The following is a 25,671-nucleotide window of genomic DNA, read 5'->3' on the forward strand; positions in this document are numbered from 1 at the left end:
TACCAGCCATCTACCTACAGTGATTCCACACAGGACCCCTTCACAGGATCAGTTTCAGGCTTGCATCTTGGCGTTGTCCGGTAAGAGTCCAGGCACTACCTGTGTGTATAATTGTCACCTGGGGGATTTGGAATCCTTCTGTAGCTGCATGGTCTTCGGAGCAGGGATATCCCTACATGCCCTTATACTTCCATCGTTTGGTAAGGAGCTAAGCTGGTGGTGGGACGCTGTACCCTTTTATCACGTGGCTTACACCTTCTTGAGTTAAAGTGTGTTCACAGCACGAATTTTTGGATTTTTCATCAATTGGACTGTTTATCACATTTTTTTGGACACTATTGTTTGAGATACACTGGTGATCCTCCTTGACTCACTTTTTGATTTACACCTGTTGGACTCATTTTGATAATTTTTGTTTTCATCACTTTCACGTATATGTTTATATGCTATGTTATGCTTTTTGGGTTAGCGCACCTGATTTCCACTTATTCATCATATTCATTTTCATTCTAAGGTAGCAGCATACCCATATTTGAATCAGCGCACTTTTCACATACTTCACAAGTACATGTATTGGCTCATAGAAAAAAATATTGAAAATTATGTCTAAAACCAATTTTTATTTCTAATATTCAAAGTTAAAAGTTACATATTGTTAAAACCATTATGACAAAATCATACTGTCACTGTATGGAGGTCTTGCTCAACATGTTTCACCAAACATTGTGGCTTCTTCAGGAGACTTGTAAAGCCTTGTACATAATGTTACCCAGATGTGAAATAGGAATTCAAACACTTTGATTGAAAAACAGGGATGGACGGACCTGCGGAATATCAGTGTGCCAGTTACAGAGGGAGAAAGGCAGGCGGCTAATGTAAACAAAGCCGCCTGTCATTCTCCCTTGTGTAACAGCAGAGATCATACGGTCCTGCTATGTAGGATCGTAGATCTCTGCTGTTACATGAAAAGCCACATCCCTGCACAGTTAGAAACATGCCCCTAGGGACACACTTAACCCCTCCTTCTCCAATAAAGTTAACCCCTTCCCTGCCAGTGTCATTTTTACAGTAACAGTGCATATGTATAGCACTGATTACTGTAGTACTGTCACTGGTACCCCCAAAAGTATCAAAAATGTCAGTCAAGGGTCCGATCTGTCCGCCGCAATGTCGCAGTCCCGCAAAAAAAAAAAAAAACACAGATTGCTGCCATTACTCGTTAAAAAAAAAAAACAACAAAAATGACAAAAATCTTTCCCGTAGTTAGTAAACGCAATAACTTTTGTGCAAACCAATCAAAATACTCTTATTGCGATTTTTTTTTTCTACCAAACATATGTAGCAGAAAACAAATTGGCCAAAAATGTTAAAAAAATTTCATATAAAAAAATGTGACAAATATTATTTTTGCAAAATTGTCGCTCTTTTTTTGTTTATAGCGCATGATCAAAATATCGCACAGGTGATCAAATGCCACCAAAAGAAAGCTCTGTTTGTGGGAAAAGAAGGACGTCAAATTCGTTTAGGTACAGTGTCGCACGACTGCGCAATTGTCCGTTAAAATCACGCAGTGCTGAATCGCAAAATAGGGCCTGGTCAGGAAGGGGGTAAAATCTTCCGGGGCTTAAGTGGTTAAATGGGATAGAATCCTGGGAACAAAGAACACTGAGGAAAAATGGGAGTGCTTTAAAGACCTACTTAATAAGGGTATTGTAATGTAAAAATGCATAAAAAACAAAAGAAAAGGCCTTCAAGAAATACAAAGCTGAGGGGTCATTGGCAGCATTCCAACATTACAAAGAATGCAATAAGATATGTAAGAGCACAATCAAGGCAGCTAAGATAGAACACAAAAGGCACATAGCGAAAGAGAGTAAAAAAAAAAAAAAAAAAAAACCCAAGAAATTATTTAAGTATATAAATAGTAAGAAAGTGAGGCCAGAACCTATTGGCCCCATAAAGGATGATAAAGGGAATCTGGCTATAAAGGACAAAGAGAAGGCAGAGGTTCTAAATAAATTCTTCTCCTCAGTCTTCACAAAAGAATTGGGAGGGATACAGTAACCTAGAATGTAATATTAAAGTTAATAACCTGTAACAGGAAGCACCCTCATGGTTAACAGAAGACAGACTCGGAACTAGACTCGAAAAACTTAACATAAATAAGTCACTGGGACCAGATGGCTTACACCTTAGGGTCCTTTAGGAACTCAGCCAGGTGATAGCAAGACCATTGTTGCTAAATTTTATGGACAGTTTATTGATGGGAATAGCTGATTGTAGAAAAGCCAATTTGGCACCAATATATCTAAAAACGGACCGAGATATATCCCTGGGAACTACAGGCTGGTTAGCCTAACACCAATAGTCTGCAAGCTATTGCAGGGGATGATAAGGGAGTCCAGAGGGTGCGGATAAATGGGGAGTACTCAGATTGGTCTGGTGTGCAAAGTGGGATCCTCCAAGGATCTGTCCCGGGACCAATCCTGTTCAATTTATTCATAAATGATTTAGAGGATGGGATAACCAGCACAATCTCAGTATTTGTGAACAATACTATGCTAAGCAGGGCAATAACATCTACACAGGATGTGGAAACCTTACAAGAAGACCTGAACAAAATAATGAGGTTGGCAACTACATGGCAAATAAGGGTTTGATGTAAAATGTAAGTTAATGCATTTGGGTGCCAGAAATACGAACAAAAGTTACTCGCTAGGGGGAGAATCTAAGATGGAAAAGGACCTGGGGGTCCTAGTAGATAACAAGCTCAGCAATGGCATGCAATGCCAAACTGCTGCAAGCAAAGCCAACAGAATATTAGCATGTACAGGCAGTCCCCGGGTTACAAACATCCGACTTACAAACGACTCCTACTTACAAACGGAGGGAGAGAACAGGAAGTGAGGAGAAATCTCCCCCTAGGAAGGAAAATTCACTCCTGTAAGAGTTCTCATGGAAAAAATGTGTCTCCCCTGAAATATTATCACCAATCCTTGTTTCCACAACAACCAAACATTTTCAAATCCAGTTGTCATAGGGACAGAAAGTGAGGTGAAATCTTCTGAACAGGGGTACAGACAGCAAAACAAATGGTACAGGGGCGTTAACCCTTCCCTATGCTATCCAAAAAAACGAAAAATCATTCTTTTGGCTGGGGCTACACTTAAAAAAATGTACCTGTTCCGACTTGCAAACAAATTCGACTTAAGAACAAACCTACAGTCCCTATCTTGTATGTAACGCGGGGATCGCCTGTATCGACAAGTGGATTCACTCCAGAGATAAAATGATAATTCTCACACTCTACAAGACTCTGGTCCGGCCGCATCTCAAGTATGCCGTTCAGTTCTGGGCATCAGTCCTCAGGAAGGATGTGCTGGAACTGGAGAGAGTCCAGAGAAGGGCAACAAAGATAATTAGAGGAATGGAGGACATCAGCTATGAGGAAAGACTACAAGCGTTGAACTTATTCTCTCTGGAGAAGAGACGCTTGAGAGGAGATATGATATCAATGTACAAATACCGAACTGGGGACCCTAGCATAGGGAACACATTTTTTAGTGAAAGGGAATTTAAAAAGACGTGGCCATTCACTAAAGTAAGAAGAGAAGCTGTTTAACCTTAACCACTTTAGGACCGGAGGATTTTCCTGCTTTACGTCCAGGCCACTTTTTGCAACTTGGTACTGTGCAACTTTAACTGACAATTGCGCGGTCATGCAACACCGTACCCAAAACGAAATGTATGTCCTTTTTTTCCCACAAACGGAGCTTTCTTTTGGTGGTATTTAATCACCTCTGCACTTTTCATTTTTTGCGATAATAAAAAAAGAGCGACAATTTTGAAAAAATAACAATATTTTTCTACTTTAACAGTTAAAAAATATCCAATATATTAAATTTTTGTCATATATTTAGGCCAAAATGTATTTAGCTACATGTCTTTGACAAAAAAATTCTCAATGAGCACTGCGTTACTTTAATGGACAATTGCGCGGTCGTGAAAAGCTGTAAAATTAAATTTATGTCCTTTTTCTCCCCACAAACAGAGCTTTCTTTTGGTGGTATTTGATCACCTGTGCGATTTTTTACTTTTTGCGCTATAAACAAAAAAAATGCGACAATTTCGAAAAAATAATATTTTTCACATTTTTTTTATGTGAAATTCCCCCCAAAAAAATGTAAAACTCAAAATGTATTAACATTTTAGGCCAATTTGTTTTCTGCTACATATTTTTGGTAAAAAAATCGCAATAAGCGTATTTTGATTGGTTTGGGCAAAAGTTATCGCAGCTACTAACTACTAATTTATGTCATTTTTATTGTTTTTTTTTTTTAAACTAGTAATGGCGGCGATCTGCGATTTTTTTATTTTTTTTGCGGGACTGCGACATTGCGGCGGACAGATCGGACCCCTAACTGACATTTTTGACACTTTTGGGGGTACCAGTGACATTACTACAGTAATCAGTGCTATAAATATGCACTGTTACTGTAATAATGACACTGGCAGGGAAGGGGTTAACTTTATTGGTGATCAGGGGGTTAAATATATGCCTTGTGCTTACTGACGTGTGTGGGGGGAGGGGACTGTGTGACACAGGCACAGATCGCAGGTTCAGCTATGCTGAATCCTGTATTCTGTCCCTGCCTGTCACTTAGGAGATCCGCCCGCTTTGTTTACACAAGTGGGCGGACCTCTTCACTCGATCCCCGTCGATCGGGGAAGAGCGGCAGTGATCACCACCTCTCCTCCCCTTGCCCGACTCCCGCTTTGTCTGAATACAGCGGGAGCGAGCCTCCGGCGGCGCGCGTGTGCCGCCCACAAGGGGAGGAGTCCAGCGACGTAGGTCTACGTCGCTGGACGATAACAAGCCACTTTGCCGCAGTACGCTTCATGTGAGCGGTCAGCAAGTGGTTCAACTGCGTAAAGGGTTCTTTACCATCAGAGTGGTAAGGATGTGGAATTTTCTTCCACAAGTAGTGGTATCAGCAGGGAGCATTGATAGTTTCAAAAACTATTAGATGGGTACCTTAACGACCACAACATACAGGGGTACACAATGTACTATTAACAGCAAACATACACACTGAAAATAGGTTGAACTGGATGGACTGGTGTCTTTTATCAACCTCACTATATATATATTTCCAAAGATGCTTTTAGCGTGAAATTTCCACCATATGTCGGTAACAACCCATGCCATCCATACATACAAAGAAACCAAAACAAATATGTTCAGAAATTGAGATATGTGTAATAAAATGGAATGACACAGGGAAAAAGTATTGAACACATGAAGAAAGGGAGGTTCAAAAAGGCATGGAAAGCCAAGACACCAACTGTAAGCAATCCTGCCCCTTGTCAGTGCATATTATTATTCACTGGTTTAGTCTCATCTGATGGGTAAAAGCAAATAGCTCTCTCAAGACCTTTGCAACCTTTTGTTGCAAAGCATATTGATGGCATTGGCTACAGAAGGACTTCTAAACTTCTAAATGTTCCAGTGAGCACTGTGGGGCTATAATCCGGAAGTGGAAAGAACATAATTTCATCATAAACTGGCCACGACCCGGGGGTCTTTGGAAGATTTCTGAGGAGTGAAAATAATTATCGGAAGAGTTGTCCAAGAGCCAAGGACTACTTGTGGGGAGCTTCAAAAAGACCTGGAATTAGCAAGGTACAATTGTTTCGAAGAAAATAATAGGTAATGCACTCAACTGCCATGGCCTGTATGCACGCTCTCAATGCAAGACTCTATTGCTGAAGAAAGCATGTTGAAGCTCGTTTAAATTTGGCTGTACAACATTTAGACAAGCTTGTAAATTACTGGGAGAATATAGTCTGGTCAGATGAGACCAAAATTGAACTCTTTGGATGCCATATTACACACCATGGCTGGAGTTTAAATGGCACTGCACATCACCCCAAAACCACCATACCAAGTGAAGGTGGGAACATCATGGTGTGGGGCTGTTTTTCATCATACGGTACTGGCAAACTTCATGTCATTAAAGGAAGGATGAATGGAAAAATGTACCAAGACATTCTTGATAAAAATCTGCTGCCATCTACCAGGATGATGAAGATGAAATGAGGGTGGACATTTCAACACGACAATGATCCCAAACACAAAGCTAAGGAAAGTCCCAATTGGTTTCAAAGAAAGAAAATAAAGCTGAAAGAATGGCTCGGCCAATCGCCTGACTTGAAACCAATAGAAAATCTATGAAAAGATCAGAGTTCATAGAAGCAGCCCACGAAACCTTCAAGATTTGAAGACTGTTTGTGTGGAAGAATAGGCCAAAATCATTCCCGAACAATGCATGTAACTAGCAAATTTGTACGATGTATTAAATACATTAGCGTGTTCAATACATTTTCCCTGTGTCATTCCATTTTATTACACATAACCTAAATTCTGAACGTATTTGTTTTGATTTCTTTGTATGTATGGATTGCATGGGTTGTTGACGATGTGGTGAAAATTTGATGTCAATAGCACCTTTAGAAATGTATTTTCCTAGAAAAACGGTGACGTGTTCAATACTTATTTTACCCGCTGTATATATATATGTGTGTGTGTGTATGTGTGCGTATATATATATATATATATATATATATATGTATACCAACACTTTTCTATTGTGTTTTTACTACTGTTAATTAGCTTATTGCTAGGAGTACACTTTTAAATATACACTTTAATACTTGCTTTCGCCCCACAGTCTTTCAGTGAACAACCATAAGATTTTATTGCGTGATTATAGACACAAGTGAACATGGGTTTTCCAACAGGATATCCAGTTTGCTCTGTTTTACTAGACGTCTAAGGCAGCTGACCTTTCTGGCACCTTCCCAGTCTGCTGTTCTTGTACTCATCATAATACACTTATGTAAGGACACAGTAACAGTCTACATGGCTGTGCCACAGGGCAATTGGAAACTTTCTGAAACTGCAATTAATTCAGACCTTGTTATTCATAACCCTTTCCTTACTTTTCTCAGACAGAATACTACTGCCTAAATGGAGCGCTCCTGCATTCTTGAAAATGTAAATATATTTGCTCTACGAGCCATTTTGTAAATAAATGTTATTAAGAATTGCCTTTATATTTAACTCTGTCATTTATGTTCTGTGACTGCCAAAAAACGTCCTTGCCTCAACAGTAAGTAAGTAGACAGCCTTTCCCAAAATTCTCATCTCACAGATCCCCCTGTTCTAAGTGTCAGGGCCCTTTCACATGGGCGTACAGTCTCAGTTTTTCAGATAGATCCAAACTGAACCATAATGTATGTCTGTGACTGGACAGATGTCTGTCTGTCTGCAGAAATAAAACAAAAAAGGTTTGTGTCCTTTAACCACTTGCCGTCTGCTCACTCGAGCACTACTGCGGCAAAGTGGTTGGTTATCGTCTGGCGATGTAGACCTCCGTCGCCAGACAATCCCCCTTCTCGGCGGCGCGCGCGCCGCCGGAGGCTCGCTCCCGCTGTGTTCAGTCACAGCGGGAGTCGGGCCAGGGGAGGAGCAGCGCCGCTGCTCTTCCCCGATCGTCGGGGAATCGAGTGTGGAGATCCGCCTGCTTGTGTAAACACAAGCGGGCGGATCTCCTAAGTGACAGGCAGGGTCAGACTGCAGAGTTCAGCATAGCTGAACCCTGGATCTGTCCTTGTGTCACACAGTCACCTCCCCCCACACACGTTAGTAAGCACCAGGCATACATTAACCCCTCCCTCTCCAATAAAATTAACCCCTTCCCTGCCAGTGTCATTTTTACAGTAACAGTGCATATTTATAGCACTGATTACTGTAGTAATGTCACTGGTAACCCCAAAAGTGTCAAAAATGTCAGTCAGGGGTCCGATCTGTCCGCCACAATGTTGCAGTCCCGCAAAGAAAATCGCAGATCGCCGCCATTACTCGTTAAAAAAAAAAAACCCCAAAAATGACAGAAATCTTTCCCTTAGTTAGTAAACGCAATAACTTTTGCGCAAACCAATCAAAATATGCTTATTGTGATTTTTTTTTTACCAAACATATATAGCATTAAAACAAATTGGCCAAAAATTAAAAAAAAATTAGATGTTTACATTTTTTTGGGGTGGGGGGGGGGATTTCATATAAAAAAAATGTGAAAAATATTGTTATTTTTTCAAAATTTACGCTTTTTTTTGTTTATAGCGCAAAAAGTAAAAATTGCAGAGGTGATCAAATACCACCAAAAGAAAGCTCTGTTTATGGGGAAAAAAGGACGTAAATTTCGTTTGGGTACGGCGTCGCACGACCGCGCAATTGTCAGTTAAAGTCGCACATTGCCGAATCGCAAAAAGTGGCTCAGACGTAAGACAGCAAAATCCTCTAGTGGTAAAGTGGTTAATGACCATTTTCAGGCAAGAAAAATTTTTTGTTTATTCTTTTGTCCACCCATGACTTTTTTATACTTCAATAACTAAAAATAAAGACATGGGAAAATTAATGTATATACGTATAAACTAAATAATGATGTTGATTTGTTTTACATTTTTATATATTTTTTTTAATTCAGCTATATTAACAGAACTAATAATGGCTGTGTGAAAGGACCCTTAGAAATAGAGCCCCTTCACATGAGTATTCCGTCTGGATCCGTTCATTTTTCAAACGAGTCCAGGCTAAAGCATAATGTATAGTTATGGGTAGGTGGATGTACATGAAAGTTCCATTTTACATTGGCTTACATCCTAGTCCATTTATGGGTCCTTTCACCGTCAGCAGTTCTATCACAAAAACTGGAAAAAAAAACTTTTAATTTAATACTGAATCCTTTTACATCAGTTTATAGATCCTTATTCAGTTCAGTTCAGCATACATCTGTTTTAAACATGCCAATTTACTTATTTTAATTATAGGTGGACAAATCTACAGTATTAAAAAAAAAAGTTTCTGACATTTTTGTTCATTTTTTTTTTTCCATCAAAATAGTTTATTAAAGAGTAAGAAAATGGGAAGTTTACAAACATTTGCTCTAATGAGCGCATGAAAATATAACGCAAAAGTTTTCTTTTTTTCTCTTTTAGTTTACAAATATGTACCAGCAACATGTTGTATACTGACAAGTCAAGTATAAAAGACCATAGCATGGGATACTTATGGCCCGTACACACGAAAAATAACGCTTGTGAAAAGATCGGACGATAATCTGATCGTTAGTACACAGCTTACGAGAGGCGATCACGACAGTTCGGCCGATATTATCCGGACGTGCAAGCATAAAAATTTTGATTGTATTATAACACATCGTAAGATAATCGTATTATCAGTATGTTGTTCGCCCGAAAAAAATGGTGAGCAGTAGACAGCGCATGAGCAGTAGACATCATTTCCCCTCACACGCTACAGCGTGGTTACGCATACCGGAAGCTTTTGAATCATCGTCCGAGAAAATTCGTATAGTAAGTAACCTCTCCCGTTTGCGAATATAATTGAGAGTTCCTAGCAACCAAAAAAAAAAACGGACGGAACGTCGTCCGATTTTCGGATCGTGTGTACTGGGCATTAGTGTCCATTAGGGTAACAATCAGAGTATCGATAGCCATACTTATACAGGAGTGGAGCAGCCCGACTCGCCCATACGGTCGATCACAGTCAGGCTCTCCAACACATCAGAACCAGCAGGGCAAGGGGAAAGAAGAACAAGAAAGGAAGACTGGGAAAAGAGAGAGAGAAAAGAAAAAAGAAAAAAAAGGGGGGGGGAGAGGGAGAGGACCGGGTGGTGAAAAGGATGGGGGGGGGGAAGGTCCAAAAGGGACAGAGTGAAAATTATAGGAGTGTACAAAAGCGTAGGGGAAAAGAGGAAAGGTGTGGGGGGAGACGCCCCAGGTGCACGCCCCAGCCCCTCCCCCCCCCCCCCCCTGGAGCACCCGGATCCACCAGCCATGCAGAGCAGTCCAGCCTATTCAGGTGGGACAGTCCCCATCACCTCCATGTACGACAGAGAGGATTTAAAAGCAGACCAGCACAACCAAGTGGCATGAAATTTGTGTATTCTATCCTGGGATGTGAGAATTAGTTTTTCCATCTCCTCCGTTTTATTAATTCTAGAGAACCATTCCGCCAGAGTTGGAACGTGCGTACATTTCCAATGTATGGGAATACACATCCTGGCGGCGTTAACCATATGCATAGCTAAGGACTTGAGGTAGTGGCGTTTGGGCAGGGACGTATGGTGAAGCAAGTATTGGGCAGGTGTGAAGTCCAGAGTGAAGGAGGTGACTCGGCAGGTGATCTCGTGGACCACCCATTTTTGTTCTTTTTTTATGACAGAACTGGTGTGAAAGGACCCATAAGCAAATTTTCAAAAATGAATTCCAGTAGCATTCCTGTAAACCTGTTTGTAAAGTGGACAGTACCTTTACACCCGACTACCTCCGATCTGCTGCACCTAAAAGAAAGAGGTTGGAGTTTTTGTTTCTTTTTAGCAGACCAGATGGAACTCGGAGGCCCATTACCCCTGTAGGGGTTCTCATTTCTGGTATATGCAGTCCTGGGAGTGAGGGGAGCACAACTGACCCATCACACTGGCCACACTTGAAGAACCACTGGAAGCACTTAAGTCACCTTTGAAGGGACGCTGCACTGATTTGACCCTGCACTGGAGCACCTATTGTGCGATTGGGACTATTAATAATATTATCTTTTGGAAAGTTATATTTCACCCCAAACTAGTGATAGATAACTTATTATACATGTCCTTTTGTACCTGAATTTTATCCACCTTTTTCCTTTTATTATGCGATTTTGGAATCGCATCACTTTGCACTATTAATTATCAGCACTTTTTTACTTAGATTATTAGTTGTGATACTATTCAGTATCCACTTGCACCTGCCCCTTTGGGGCTTGCTCTATTGGTTGGAGCTTATCCACAATCAGTCACTATAGCACTTTTTGGATCCTGATTGTTATGTGCACTTTACTTGGTTTACTAAGGATATTTGAGTTATTTGGAGACACTCAGTAACTTTATATACACCCTAACTCTTGCAGGAGGATCACTTGTTTTTCAAATCACTACTGGTCACTTAGTCATTTGTTAACCTGCATTAATATTTATTTGATGTTTTATTTATACATTTAGAGTATATTAAGTGTTTATAAGTTTTTATCAACACACGTATTTAGCACTTAGCTATTTATTTGGGACAGTGCAATCACAAAAGAAATTTAGATATACTGTAGGTGAAAAGTAGAATGTTACTTTGTATTTAGTCCTATTTAAAATTACACTAATACTATGATTCTGGTATAAAACATAGCAATTATTTTCATTATTTTTTTTTTATTTATTTATTTTAAAGCAAAACTAAAAAAAAACAAATAACAAAAAAATATAAATATTATTGGTTATTTATAAATAAAACAAAAATGAGCAGGAAAATAGGGGAGAAGGGAAAGAAGGATTTAATTAGGAATGATTAGGGCAAACTAACGTTAATAGACGTTAAATGGAAATATATTTTGTGTTAATTCTTCTTTCTTTTACTTGTCGGGTGCTTTAGGGTCTGTTTCATGCTAGTGCAATATCAGATGTGATTTCAGTTACACAGAATAGCATGACAATGAAAGTAACATTGTTTTCAATGGTGCCTGTTCACATCAATGCTACTCAGCGCTGTGTGGTTTTGGAAAAGGTTCCTATACTATGTTGGTGCCATTCCAGTGCGATTTTTTAGCTTCATGGAATGTGCAAACCAAATAAAAAAGTGCAACCAAGTTGGACTACATAATGGCACTACACAGCCACAGTAGTGTGTACCAAGCCTAACTGACATCATATGCAAACTGAATCCCATCCTTTTGAGCTTCAGAAAAATGAGACTGAGTAAATACAAAAATAGCAATGTTACTTCATATCATTCTATGCTGCATCTAAGCAGTGTTTATAAACACTGTGTCAAAAGGCTATTATTTTTACAGTAGCTGTTATATATGTGTCTTTCCTAACCTCCATTCTACTTTATTCTACTGCTGGGAGAACAGTAAAATACCCAGCACTGTCAAAGGAGGGAAGGGAAGAAGTCCATAGTCCTGGTGGCTAAATTAAATGGCACAGGAATGTGGAAAGATAGGTATGTGCCTGTGATCCTGCCAGAAATCCAGTAAGCTCTTCAAGCGGAATTCCAGCCTTGGAAAATGAAAATATTCATGTGTTGCAGAGATGTCCTGAATTATTATATTTTTCTTTTTGCACCCAGATATACACTTCAACAACCCATCTGCGGAAGCAAAGCTCCTTTGTGTTTTTGTGCATAAAGAATCAAACCAGTGCAAATCACTATAGTATTGGAGCATGGGATTGTGGGCTAGTTCATTGAGTTAGCGTCTAAACCCAAACTCATTCATTTTGTCACTCATTTTTAGGAAACATTATAAAAAAAAAGCCCATTGTGGTTTCTTATCTGTCAGTGAAATAATTAGTTCACCAGGCTGCTTCTACCATGGTGGTAGGAAAATTGCTCATAAGCTTTTCTTTACCCAATCCTCCTTGTTTGGGCACTGACTAGCCTAAGGCTGGCCATACATTATACAATTTTCTTACTTAATTTCCCTTAGATATACCTTCAGCTATGTAGTGAAAGGGCCTACCTGATTGCATACAAATTTTAAGTGTTTAGGTTTGACCTCATATTATATGGTTTTGGTAAATCTAAAGGAAAATTGTAGAAGAAAACTGTATAATGTATGACCAGCCTTAAAAGAGGCCGGTGTCTTTAGAAAAGGTCCATGTTGTGTCCAGAGGAGGCCAGAGGAACAAAGTAACAGAAACGTTCTCACAATTGTAAATTCTGAGGATCAGCGCAGCTTCCTCCAGCCCTCTTGCTCTAGAATGCCTTATGGTAAACATTGATCACTACTATTCAATGGTTAAAAGAGAAGTATGGGGTTTTTTTTAATTGTAGAACTGTACTCACCTAGGTGGATGCAGAATCTGTTCCCTGCTGGTTCAAAGACTGAGAACTGAGCAATTAAACACCGCTTGGTTCTCAGAGCTCCCTGAGCAGAGAGCTGCTGACTGTCAGTCACTGACTCTCTGCCCCCCCCCCCCGTGCTCACTGGACTGTGGAGGGGCAGGAGCGGGCAGCTCAGGCTCTCATCGGTTTGCTGAGAGGCTAAGCCGGGTGCTGGTCCAGACATGTGAGCGAATCCCGACCATATGGTCGCGATCTTTCCTAGACCGGCTCTGTGTCGTCAGCTGGCAGCGGGCTTCAGCCCACTGTCTGCTGAGAAGGGTTTCACAAGAGAAGTACAGCCAAAGCTCATACTTCTCCTTTAAATGCCTTGGAATATTAAATTACCCTTGTTTTTGAATCATTACGTTTCAAAGCCTTTAAAAATACCTAAAGGCAAAACATATTTTTTTTAGTTTTGGACAAAGTGAACATGAATTAGAACACCTGTCCACGTTTACTGCTGTCTGTGCCCCCGTTAGGGAGATTCACCCGCTCTCTTTGTCCTGTTTACCATTATTATTGAAAGTCCAAGTACAAAAAAAAAATCCTAGACACTAGCTCTGGTGACCTGGGGGTCCTCAAGGGGTTCCCTTAATTTGCAGGGATTTTATCTCACTTCCTGTTTTGGCTATGGGACAGGAAGTGAAGGGAAATTTCCCCAATGGGACACAGATGTGAAAAAACAAATCTGACAGGGGTTATAATCCTCCCCTTACTCTATCCAAAATGAACACAAATATTGTCTATAGTTCGACTATCACTGATGTCAAATTATTACAGAAGTCTTCACTTTTTAATTTTCAAAACTAAACCGTGTGATGATCTGATTTACGGTCCAGTAAGCTCTCCTGCCTGGTGACACACAAAACTGCACTGCTGAACCAGGAAATAAGTGCGTCATCTCCCATTGGTGGTGCAGGATGCCAAAAAAATATGGAAATTACAAATCATTTAGCATATACTGTATATAGAAGATCACATCATGTGTATATTTTGCCATCTCTCTGGAAATTTACTTTAAAAAGACTCTCAATTTTGCTTATTCAAATTCTCTTTAACTCTTTTGCTGTCAGAGCTATTTTTCCTTTTGTTTTTCTGAAAGCAGAATTAGAGTTAATCATGAATAATATCCCTAGCATTATTGTTTTCGCTCCAGCATGTACACTGATCTGTAATGTATAGAGCAATCAACATTTTGTATGTAAGCACACCCCCCCACCCCATGTGCGTATGTTTTTAGGTGCTTGGGTATACCTTTTTTTCCTATTTAAAGCAGTATTAAACCAAAAAGCAAACCTTTATTATTTTGCAGCTTACCAATTTCTAGATGAGATGGCTGCATTCCTTTTCTTTCTTATGCTTTCTTTCCTTTATTTTGTCCTGGTGATTCGCCCAGCAATGCCTCGTACACACGTGCAGATTGTCGGCCGAAAAGATTCGGCCGACGACCGATCGGCCGATTTTCAGCTTGTTAGTATGATGCTTCCGACAGCCGACAGCGCACTTTCGGCCGAAAAGAATCTGTCGTGCAAGCATTAAAATTTTTGTATGCCGACACCAGAGCGGCCGATTGTTCGCCAGTCAATACAGAATTCGGCTGACAGACAGCAGATTTGCAAGACTGGGCATGCTCAGAAAAGAAAAAACACAGGGAAAGTTAACCATCACATGACATCACTTCGGCTTTAGTCGGCGGACAAAATTCGTGTGCAGTCTTTTGCACTTTTCAACAGACACGATAGCCCGGGACAAAAGACGGCCGATCGTTCGGCCGACGATCTGCACGTGTGTACGGGGCATTAGTCTGTTGTTTTTCAACATACCATGCTGTCCTGTAGATGTAGTAGTAGTTGGAGGTTTGAGACAAACCATTTAACACAGAGGGGTGCTTACAATGGTAAGCTTTTATTTATGTAAAGGCTTTATCCCTATAGGAACAAAACTGTTGCTGTGACTGCTTATGAAGTGTTAGTTGGAGTTTATCTTCAATTTGTTTAGTGTATTTTAATCTGCTAATACATCTAAAACTCCGCTCCCCCAAGACAATACTGCTGTCTAAAGGTGTCTGTTGCTCCTTAATCCAGGCTGTAGGCATACGTATGTTGCTCTCTGAATCACAAGGTATAAACACAGAGCCTAAAAAAAAAAAAAAAAATGTGTGTGCTTGTGTGTGTGTGTGTGTGTGTGTGTGTGTATATATATATATATATATATATATTTATATATACAGTGCCTTGCAAAATTATTCAGCCCCCTTAAGTTAATACTTTGTAGTGCCACCTTTTGCTGCGATTACAGCTGTCAGTCGCTTGGGGTATGTCTCTGTCAGTTTTGCACATCGAGAAACTGAAATTTTTGCCCATTCCTTGTTGCAAAACAGCTCAAGCTCAGTGAGGTTGGATGGAGAGCGTTTGTGAGCAGCAGTTTTCAGTTCTTTCCACAGATTGTCGATTGGATTCAGGTCTGGACTTTGACTTGGCCATTCTAACATCTGGATATGTTTATTTGTGAACCATTCCATTGTAGATTTTGCTTTATGTTTTGGATCATTGTCTTGTTGGAAGACAAATCTCCGTCCCGGTCTCCGGTCTTTTGCAGACTCCATCAGGTTTTCTTCCAGAATGGTCCTGTATTTGGCTCCATCCATCTTCCCATCAATTTTAACTATCTTCCCATCAATTTTAACCATCTTCCCTGTCCCTGCTGAAGAAAAGCAGGCCCACCCATGATGCTGCCACCACCATGTTTGACAGTGGGGATGGTGTGTTCAGGGTGATGAGCTGCGTTGCTTTTACTCCAAACATAATGTTTTGCATTGTTGCCAAAAAGTTCGATTTTGGTTTCATCTGACCAGAGCACCTTCTTCCACATGTTTGGTGTGTCTCCCAGGTGGCTTGTGGCAAACTTTAAACTAAACTTTTTATGGATATCTTTAAGAAATGCCACTCTTTCATAAAGGCCAGATTTGTGCAGTATACGACTGATTGTTGTCCTATGGACAGAGTCTCCCACCTCAGCTGTAGATCTCTGCAGTTCATCCAGAGTGATCATGGGTCTCTTGGCTGCATCTCTGATCAGTCTTCTCCTTGTATGAGCTGAAAGTTTAGAGGGACGGCCAGGTCTTCGTAGATTTGCAGTGGTCTGATACTCCTTCCATTTCAATATTATCGCTTGCACAGTGCTCCTTGGGATGTTTAAAGCTTGGGAAATCTTTTTGTATCCAAATCCGGCTTTAAACTTCTCCACAACAGTATCTCGGACCTGCCTGGTGTGTTCCTTGTTCTTCATGATGCTCTCTGCGCTTTAAACGGACCTCTGAGACTATCACAGTGCAGGTGCATTTATACGGAGACTTGATTACACACAGGTGGATTCTATTTATCATCATTAGTCATTTAGGTCAACATTGGATCATTCAGAGATCCTCACTGAACTTCTGGAGAGAGTTTGCTGCACTGAAAGTAAAGGGGCTGAATAATTTTGCACGCCCAATTTTTCAGTTTTTTATTTGTTAAAAACATTTGAAATATCCAATAAATTTTGTTCCACTTCATGATTGTGTCCCACTTCTTGTTGATTCTTCACAAAAAATTACAGTTTTATATCTTTCTGTTTGAAGCCTGAAATGTGGCAAAAGTTCGAAAAGTTCAAGGGGGCCAAATACTTTCGCAAGGCACTGTATATATAAATATAATGTCTGGCCAAAAAAAAAGTCGCCACCTGGAATTAACTAAGCAACTAACTGAACCAAGCATGCAGTAACTACAGGGAGTGCAGAATTATTAGGCAAATGAGTATTTTTGAGGATTAATTTTATTATTGAACAACAACCATGTTCTCAATGAACCCAAAAAACTCATTAATATCAAAGCTGACTATTTTTGGAAGTAGTTTTTAGTTTGTTTTTAGTTTTAGCTATTTTAGGGGGATATCTGTGTGTGCAGGTGACTATTACTGTGCATAATTATTAGGCAACTTAACAAAAATCAAATATACAGTATACCCATTTCAATTATTTATTTTTACCAGTGAAACCAATATAACATCTCAACATTCACAAATATACATTTCTGACATTCAAAAACAAAACAAAAACAAATCAGTGACCAATATAGCCACCTCTCTTTGCAAGGACACTCAAAAGCCTGCCATCCATGGATTCTGTCAGTGTTTTGATCTGTTCACCATCAACATTGCGTGCAGCAGCAACCACAGCCTCCCAGACACTGTTCAGAGAGGTGTACTGTTTTCCCTCCTTGTAAATCTCACATTTGATGATGGACCACAGGTTCTCAATGGGGTTCAGATCAGGTGAACAAGGAGGCCATGTCATTAGCTTTTCTTCTTTTATACCCTTTCTTGCCAGCCACGCTGTGGAGTACTTGGACGCGTGTGATGGAGCATTGTCCTGCATGAAAATCATGTTTTTCTTGAAGGATGCAGACTTCTTCCTGTACCACTGCTTGAAGAAGGTGTCTTCCAGAAACTGGCAGTAGGACTGGGAGCTGAGCTTGACTCCATCCTCAACCCGAAAAGGCCCCACAAGCTCATCTTTGATGATACCAGCCCAAACCAGTATTCCACCTCCACCTTGCTGGCGTCTGAGTCGGACTGGAGCTCTCTGCCCTTTACGAATCCAGCCACGGGCCCATCCATCTGGCCCATCAAGACTCACTCTCATTTCATCAGTCCATAAAACCTTTGAAAAATCAGTCTTGAGATATTTCTTGGCCCAGTCTTGACGTTTCAGCTTGTGTGTCTTGTTCAGTGGTGGTCGTCTTTCAGCCTTTCTTACCTTGGCCACGTCTCTGAGTATTGCACACCTTGTGCTTTTGGGCACTCCAGTGATGTTGCAGCTCTGAAATATGGCCAAACTGGTGGCAAGTGGCATCTTGGCAGCTGCACGCTTGACTTTTCTCAGTTCATGGGCTGTTATTTTGCGCCTTGGTTTTTCCACACGCTTCTTGCGACCCTGTTGACTATTTTGAATGAAATGCTTGATTGTTCGATGATCACGCTTCAGAAGCTTTGCAATTTTAAGAGTGCTGCATCCCTCTGCAAGATATCTCACTATTTTTGACTTTTCTGAGCCTGTCAAGTCCTTCTTTTGACCCATTTTGCCCAAGGAAAGGAAGTTGCCTAATAATTATGCACACCTGATATAGGGTGTTGATGTCATTAGACCACACCCCTTCTCATTACAGAGATGCACATCACCTAATATGCTTAATTGGTAGTAGGCTTTCGAGCCTATACAGCTTGGAGTAAGACAACATGCATAAAGAGGATGATGTGGTCAAAATACTCATTTCTGCACTCCCTGTATCTTATTGGATAGTTACTGCATGGGCCCAAAGAATGAGGTCAGCTGACTACCTGAATATACTGAATGACCAGGGTATTCTATCAATGGATTTTTCCTTCCCTGATGGCACGGATATATACCAAGATGACAATGCCAGGATTCATCGGGCTCAAATTGTGAAAGAGTGGTTCAGGGAGCATGAGACATCATTTTCACACATGGATTGGCCACCACAGAGTCCAGAACTTAATCCCATTGAGAATCTTTGGGATGTGCTGGAGAAGGCTTTGCGCAGTGGTCCGATTTTTGCAACACTGGACGGAAATACATCTTGTGACATTGTAGAAGCTTATCGAAACAATGCCACAGCAAATGCGTGCCGTAATCAAAGCCAGCAAAATATTAGAGTGTGTATATGTATATGTGTGTATATATATATATATATATATATATATATATATATATATATATATATATATATACAGTGGGTACGGAAAGTATTCAGACCCCCTTAAATTTTTCACTCTTTGTTATATTGCAGCCATTTGCTAAAATCATTTAAGTTCATTCTTCTTCCTCATGAATGTACACATAGCACCCCATACTGACAGAAAAACACAGAATTGTTGACATTGTTGCAGATTTATTAAAAAAGAAAAACTGAAATATCACATGGTCCTAAGTATTCAGACCCTTTGCTCAGTATTTAGTAGAAGCCCCCTTTTGATCTAATACAGCCAGGAGTCTTTTTGGGAAAGATGCAACAAGTCTTTCACACCTGGATTTGGGGATCCTCTGCCATTCCTCCTTGCAGATCCTCTTTGGTTCTGTCAGGTTGGATGGTAAACGTTGGTGGATAGCCATTTTTAGGTCTCTCCAGAGATGCTCAATTGGGTTTAAGTCAGGGCTCTGGCTGGGCCATTCAAGAACAGTCACGGAGTTGTTGTGAAGCCACTCCTTCGTTATTTTAGCTGTGTGCTTAGGGTCATTGTCTTGTTGGAAGGTAAACCTTCGGCCCAGTCTGAGGTCCAGAGCACTCTGGAGAAGGTTTTTGTCCAGGATATCCCTGTACTTGGCCGCATTCATCTTTCCCTCGATTGCAACCAGTCGTCCTGTCCCTGCAGCTGAAAAACACCCCCACAGCATGATGCTGCCACCACCATGCTTCACTGTTTGGACTGTATTGGACAGGTGATGAGCAGTGCCTGGTTTTCTCCACACATACCACTTAGAATTAAGGCCAAAAAGTTCTATTTTGGTCTCATCAGACCAGAGAATCTTATTTCTCACCATCTTGGAGTCCTTCAGGTGTTTTTTTAGCAAACTCCATGCGGGCTTTCATGTGTCTTACACTGAGGAGAGGCTTCCGTCGGGCCACTCTGCCATAAAGCCCCGACTGGTGGAGAGCTGCAGTGATGGTTGACTTTCTACAACTTTCTCCCATCTCCTGACTGCATCTCTGGAGCTCAGCCACAGTGATCTTTGGGTTCTTCTTTACCTCTCTCACCAAGGCTCTTCTCCCCCGATAGCTCAGTTTGGCCGGATGGCCAGCTCTAGGAAGGGTTCTGGTCGTCCCAAACGCCTTCCATTTGAGGATTATGGAGGCCACTGTGCTCTTAGGAACCTTAAGTGCAGCAGAAATCTTTTTGTAACCTTGGCCAGATCTGTGCCTTGCCACAATTCTGTCTCTGAGCTCTTCAGGCAGTTCCTTTTGACCTCATGATTCTCATTTGCTCTGACATGCATTGTGATCTGGAAGGTCTTATATAGACAGGTGTGTGGCTTTCCTAATCAAGTGCAATCATTATAATCAAACACAGCTGGACTCAAATGAAGGTGTAGAACCATCTCAAGGATGATCAGAAGAAATGAGTGTCACAGCAAAGGGTCTGAATACTTAGGACCATGTGATATTTCAGTTTTTCCTTTTTAATAAATCTGCAACAATGTCAACAATTCTGTATTTTTCCGTCAATATGGGGAGCTGTGTGTACATTCATGAGGAAGAAGAATGAACTTAAATGATTTTAGCAAATGGCTGCAATATAACAAAGAGTGAAAAATTTAAGGGGGTCTGAATACTTTCCGTACCCACTGTATATATATATATATATATATATATATATATATATACATACACAAAACATTTTTTAAAAGACTGTAATGCAACAACCATCAAAAGTGAATCCCGCCATACCACACTTATAGAATATAGAATAAAACCAAAAAACCATATGTTCTCAATAGAGAATAGTATGATAAAAATAGGTTTGATGGTGTATTTCCAACGGTGGCGGTGGGTTCACTGCCATACGATAACGTTCTCTACATGTTTCGTGCTACGGTGCTTCTTCCGGAGAGTATCGTTAATGTAAACTAATCAAGAAATCAAAAATCAAAATATTTGTTGCAAAATATAGTGGATAATCCATAAACATCAAAAAATTCAGCTACAGCAACGGATCAACATATGTCCACAGTCCGAACCATATGGTGGGGGGATATTTAAGATAAACTTGATCTTCAAGCCAAGGTTCAGTGTGAGGGCAAGTATGTTATATCTATAGTATGTTTGTGTGTATATATATATATATATATATATATATATATATATATATATACAGTGGGTACGGAAAGTATTCAGACCCCTTTAAATTTTTCACTCTTTGTTATATTGCAGCCATTTGCTAAAATCATTTAAGTTCATTCTTCTTCCTCATGAATGTACACACAGCTCCCCATATTGACGGAAAAACACAGAATTGTTGACATTGTTGCAGATTTATTAAAAAAGAAAAACTGAAATATCACATGGTCCTAAGTATTCAGACCCTTTGCTGTGACACTCATATATTTAACTCGGGTGCTTTCCATTTCTTCTGATCATCCTTGAGATGGTTCTACACCTTCATTTGAGTCCAGCTGTGTTTGATTATACTGATTGGACTTGATTAGGAACCCACACACCTGTCTATATAAGACCTTCCAGATCACAATGCATGTCAGAGCAAATGAGAATCATGAGGTCAAAGGAACTGCCTGAAGAGCTCAGAGACAGAATTGTGGCAAGGCACAGATCTGGCCAAGGTTACAAAAAGATTTCTGCTGCACTTAAGGTTCCTAAGAGCACAGTGGCCTCCATAATCCTCAAATGGAAGACGTTTGGGACGACCAGAACCCTTCCTAGAGCTGGCCGTCCGGCCAAACTGAGCTATCGGGGGAGAAGAGCCTTGGTGAGAGAGGTAAAGAAGAACCCAAAGATCACTGTGGCTGAGCTCCAGAGATGCAGTCAGGAGATGGGAGAAAGTTGTAGAAAGTCAACCATCACTGCAGCCCTCCACCAGTCGGGGCTTTATGGCAGAGTGGCCCGACGGAAGCCTCTCCTCAGTGTAAGACACATGAAAGCCCGCATGGAGTTTGCTAAAAAACACCTGACGGACTCCAAGATGGTGAGAAATAAGATTCTCTGGTCTGATGAGACCAAAATAGAACTTTTTGGCCTTTATTCTAAGCGGTATGTGTGGAGAAAACCAGGCACTGCTCATCACCTGTCCCAACAGTGAAGCATGGTGGTGGCAGCATTATGCTGTGGGGGTGTTTTTCAGCTGCAGGGACAGGACGACTGGTTGCAATCGACTGAAAGATGAATGCGGCCAAGTACAGGGATATCCTGGACAAAAACCTTCTCCAGAGTGCTCTGGACCTCAGACTGGGCCGAAGGTTTACCTTCCAACAAGACAATGACCCTAAGCACACAGCTAAAATAACGAAGGAGTGGCTTCACAACAACTCCGTGACTGTTCTTGAATGGCCCAGCCAGAGCCCTGACTTAAACCCAATTGAGCATCTCTGGAGAGACCTAAAAATGGCTGTCCACCAACGTTTACCATCCAACCTAACAGAACTGGAGAGGATCTGCAAGGAGGAATGGCAGAGGATCCCCAAATCCAGGTGTGAAAGACTTGTTGCATCTTTCCCAAAAAGACTCCTGGCTGTATTAGATCAAAAGGGGGCTTCTACTAAATACTGAGCAAAGGGTCTGAATACTTAGGACCATGTGATATTTCAGTTTTTCTTTTTTAATAAATCTGCAACAATGTCAACAATTCTGTGTTTTTCTGTCAGTATGGAGTGCTATGTGTACATTCATGAGGAAGAAGAATGAACCTAAATGATTTTAGCAAAAGGCTGCAATATAACAAAGAGTGAAAAATGTAAGGGGGTCTGAATACTTTCCGTACCCACTGTATATATATATATATATATATATATATATATATATATATATATAGAAGCGGGATGTGAAGACTGAGCACAAGTCCGTAGGTCTGTGTTTCTCCGTTTATTTATTATATATATGTACAACGTCCTCTATCGTCCTAGTTTTCTCCAGGGATCATATATGGCAAAAATAGGAAATGTGATGTACTGCGCTAACCCAAAAACAAACAAAGCAGCTTACACTCTCAACTGACATAAGTTGAAATAAACTGATCAATAAAAAACAAACATGCAGCGCTATATAGGTGATAAATAAAAATAATCATTCAAGAAGAAATTGAATAGAAATAATGAAAGTCCATATGTAAGAGTCCCAGGTGAAAAGTATGAAGATTTCCAAGGTAGGTGTATGCAATCAGAATGGACACCAAATCCCAACACCGACAGAGGAAGAAATGCTAATATGCGCTCACCGGAAAGGGTTAACCCAAAATATCATACGACAAATGGGTCAGATGGGCTCATACAGTAACAGATGGATCTTCCACTAGATGCTGAAGTTCCAGTTGTTCAAGTTTGCAATCACCAGATGAGTGTAGCAAGATGGAAATAAACTCATTCCCAAGTGACATGTAAGGAATAATCCAAAACAGAGCAAACGTAGTGTGAAACCGCTTTAAAATGTATTAAAAAACAAAAAGGGGTACACTTACAAACAACCAGGAACTTAGGCAGCATGTACAAGACAAACAAAGCAGGCAGTCTTTGGCATGGTCCTAGCTGTCTGAGGCAAAAACTGACGCATTTCATCACATATGATTTTCTCAAAGGTACATGTCACTTGGGGAATGAGTTTATTTCCATCTTGCTACACTCATCCGGTGATTGTAAACTTGAACAACTGGAACTTCAGCATCTAGTGGAAGATCCATCTGTTACTGTATGAGCCCATCTGACCCATTTGTCGTATGATATTTTGGGTTCACCTTTTCCGGTGAGCGCATATTCGCATTTCTTCCTCTGTTGGGATTTGGTGTCCATTCTGATTGCATACACCTACCTTGGAAATCTTCATAGTTTTCACCTGGGACTCTTACATATGGACTTTCATTATTTCTATTCATTTTCTACTTGAATGATTATTTTTATTTATCACCTGTATAGCGCTGCACGTTTGTTGTTTATTGATCATATATGGCAGCTTGCTTTGTTTGTCATTAGAAAGGGAAATCTTTACCCCTTTCACAATCGAGCAGGGCTTGTAGTCCTTGCACTGGGACAAACTGCTACCCCCTGGGGAGACCAGGCTAGAGACGTCCTACACTGGTAGAAGATGGTAGAGCGTCTATTTCTCCATGCAATAAAGATGTCAGTCCTCACACTGGGGCGAAGTATTCCCCTCTTGGTAGCCAGGATGGTTGTTGCATTACAGTCTTTTAAAAAATGTTTTGTGTATATGTATTTTTCAATATAATCTTTTCAACATTTTTGAAATAAAAAAATACAATTTTACGACATTGTGTCATGTGATCGTGCCAAGAAAATCCATTAAAAATGCAATGTTTAGCCTCATAAATATAGATAGATAGATAGATAGATAGATAGATAGATAGATAGATATTTCTATTTATATACCGTAGATATATGTATAATATTTAGCAGCTTACTAATCCTTAGAAGTGGTAATGTGGTAGCTGCATTCATTACATTTTTGGTTTTAGATTTAATACCATTTTAACTTTGTTGCTATCAAGACCAATAGGTCCCTGGTGTGATAACATATGTACTGTGACAGATTCTATGTATTAAGACATCAAGGGTCTGTTACACCCTTGATGTCTCCCTTGCAGTCCACTGAAGCTAATGGAGTGTGGATGATCCACCAGCAGATGATTCCTGGCAGAGCAGATAAGTGCAGCAGGAACTGGAGGAGTTGGGAATTTATTGGTAGTTTTTTGCGTGTAAAGGTGGAATTACCCCTTAATGAAGCACATGCTTAACTTACCACAAAGCGCCCTACTTTGCAGTGTGTAATAAACATTTTAAAGCTAAAACTGCTTCGCTTTTTGTATTTTAGGAACAGGCCTTTTGAATTTATCTTGATGGGAAATTAGGTGTCTTGTAAGAGCGCTGACTGGAATTTACCCTTTCTGTTTCAGCAATTTTTCAAATTATCCAGAGCATCAGGATGGGCATGTGAGAATAAGAAGGGCCTGGACACTTGCCTTACGTCAGCAGTCATAATGGACAAAGCCACAGCTGTGAATCGGTAGAAACCTCGAGAACCCATTAATTATTTTGTGCCTACAGAGTTTACCTTGAAGAAAAGATGGAAGCTCATGATTTTAACCTTGGTGCATTAACACTTCAAGTTCTGCTCCAAGGAAGGACTTGTTTCTTTTCTATATACATCAGCTGAACCACATTGATTGACTCGGTTTTATTATTTATATATATTTTTTTTTTAATCTGTTTACAAGACATGGATGCTATTGTGCGAAAGAAAAGTTGTTTGGTCTGAATGTTACATGGAAAACATTAATGTTGTTGTAGGTATTTTCTTTTAAATAAAGAAAATGTATTCATGTCTGTTTCCTTTACCTGATTCTACTACTGAATGGAAGCAGAAATAATCCAACATTATATACTGCTATATCATACTATAAATGAACAATGAATTCCTGAAAGGTGATGATACCTATAGCTTCCCATTCCAAGCACAGCTGCTTTGTCATGTCTTCAACCCTGCTCCACCAAAAGTAGTTCTGCTAACTTCCTAGAAAGTCAGCAAATATCTGTCAGCCCTCAAAATTTACAATCACCTCGCATTTGGTGAGTGGAAATAAATTGAGGGTGAGATCCTGCAATGGCTAGGTTCGGGCGGGTTCAGGTCCACTCTGTTTGGGCATGAAAGTGGGCCACCTTGGCTCAGTCCCAGGACCTGGAAGCTGAGCAAGGTAATAGAGGTCAAAAATGCCCGGGCTACAACAGGCTGAGTCTCACAGGGGGACCATAATAGGGAGGACCTTTGCCCATTGTAAACACGTGTAGTCTATGAGAGGACACTGTGCTGCACCCGAGCCTGTACTGCTGGTCTGGGTGGACAGAGAAGACATGCTTGCTGCTAGAATGAGGGCCTACTTCTGCCATTG

General features: G+C 40.4%; 1 protein-coding gene across 1 annotated transcript in view; it reads left to right on the top strand.

The window, feature by feature from the left end:
- SERP2 (stress associated endoplasmic reticulum protein family member 2) overlaps window positions 1-25,048 on the top strand; it is a 51,128-nt gene extending 26,080 nt beyond the window's left edge. The window contains exon 3 of the mRNA XM_082248568.1: window positions 24,679-25,048. Coding sequence (XP_082104694.1) covers window positions 24,679-24,719 — 41 coding nt within the window. The 3' untranslated portion in view covers window positions 24,720-25,048. The remainder of the gene's footprint in view (window positions 1-24,678) is intronic.
- The last annotated feature ends 623 nt before the right edge of the window (window positions 25,049-25,671 follow it).

Source organism: Pelophylax lessonae (assembly GCF_965119305.1).
Source record: "Pelophylax lessonae genome assembly, chromosome: 2".
Classification (NCBI taxonomy): Eukaryota; Metazoa; Chordata; class Amphibia; order Anura; family Ranidae; genus Pelophylax; species Pelophylax lessonae.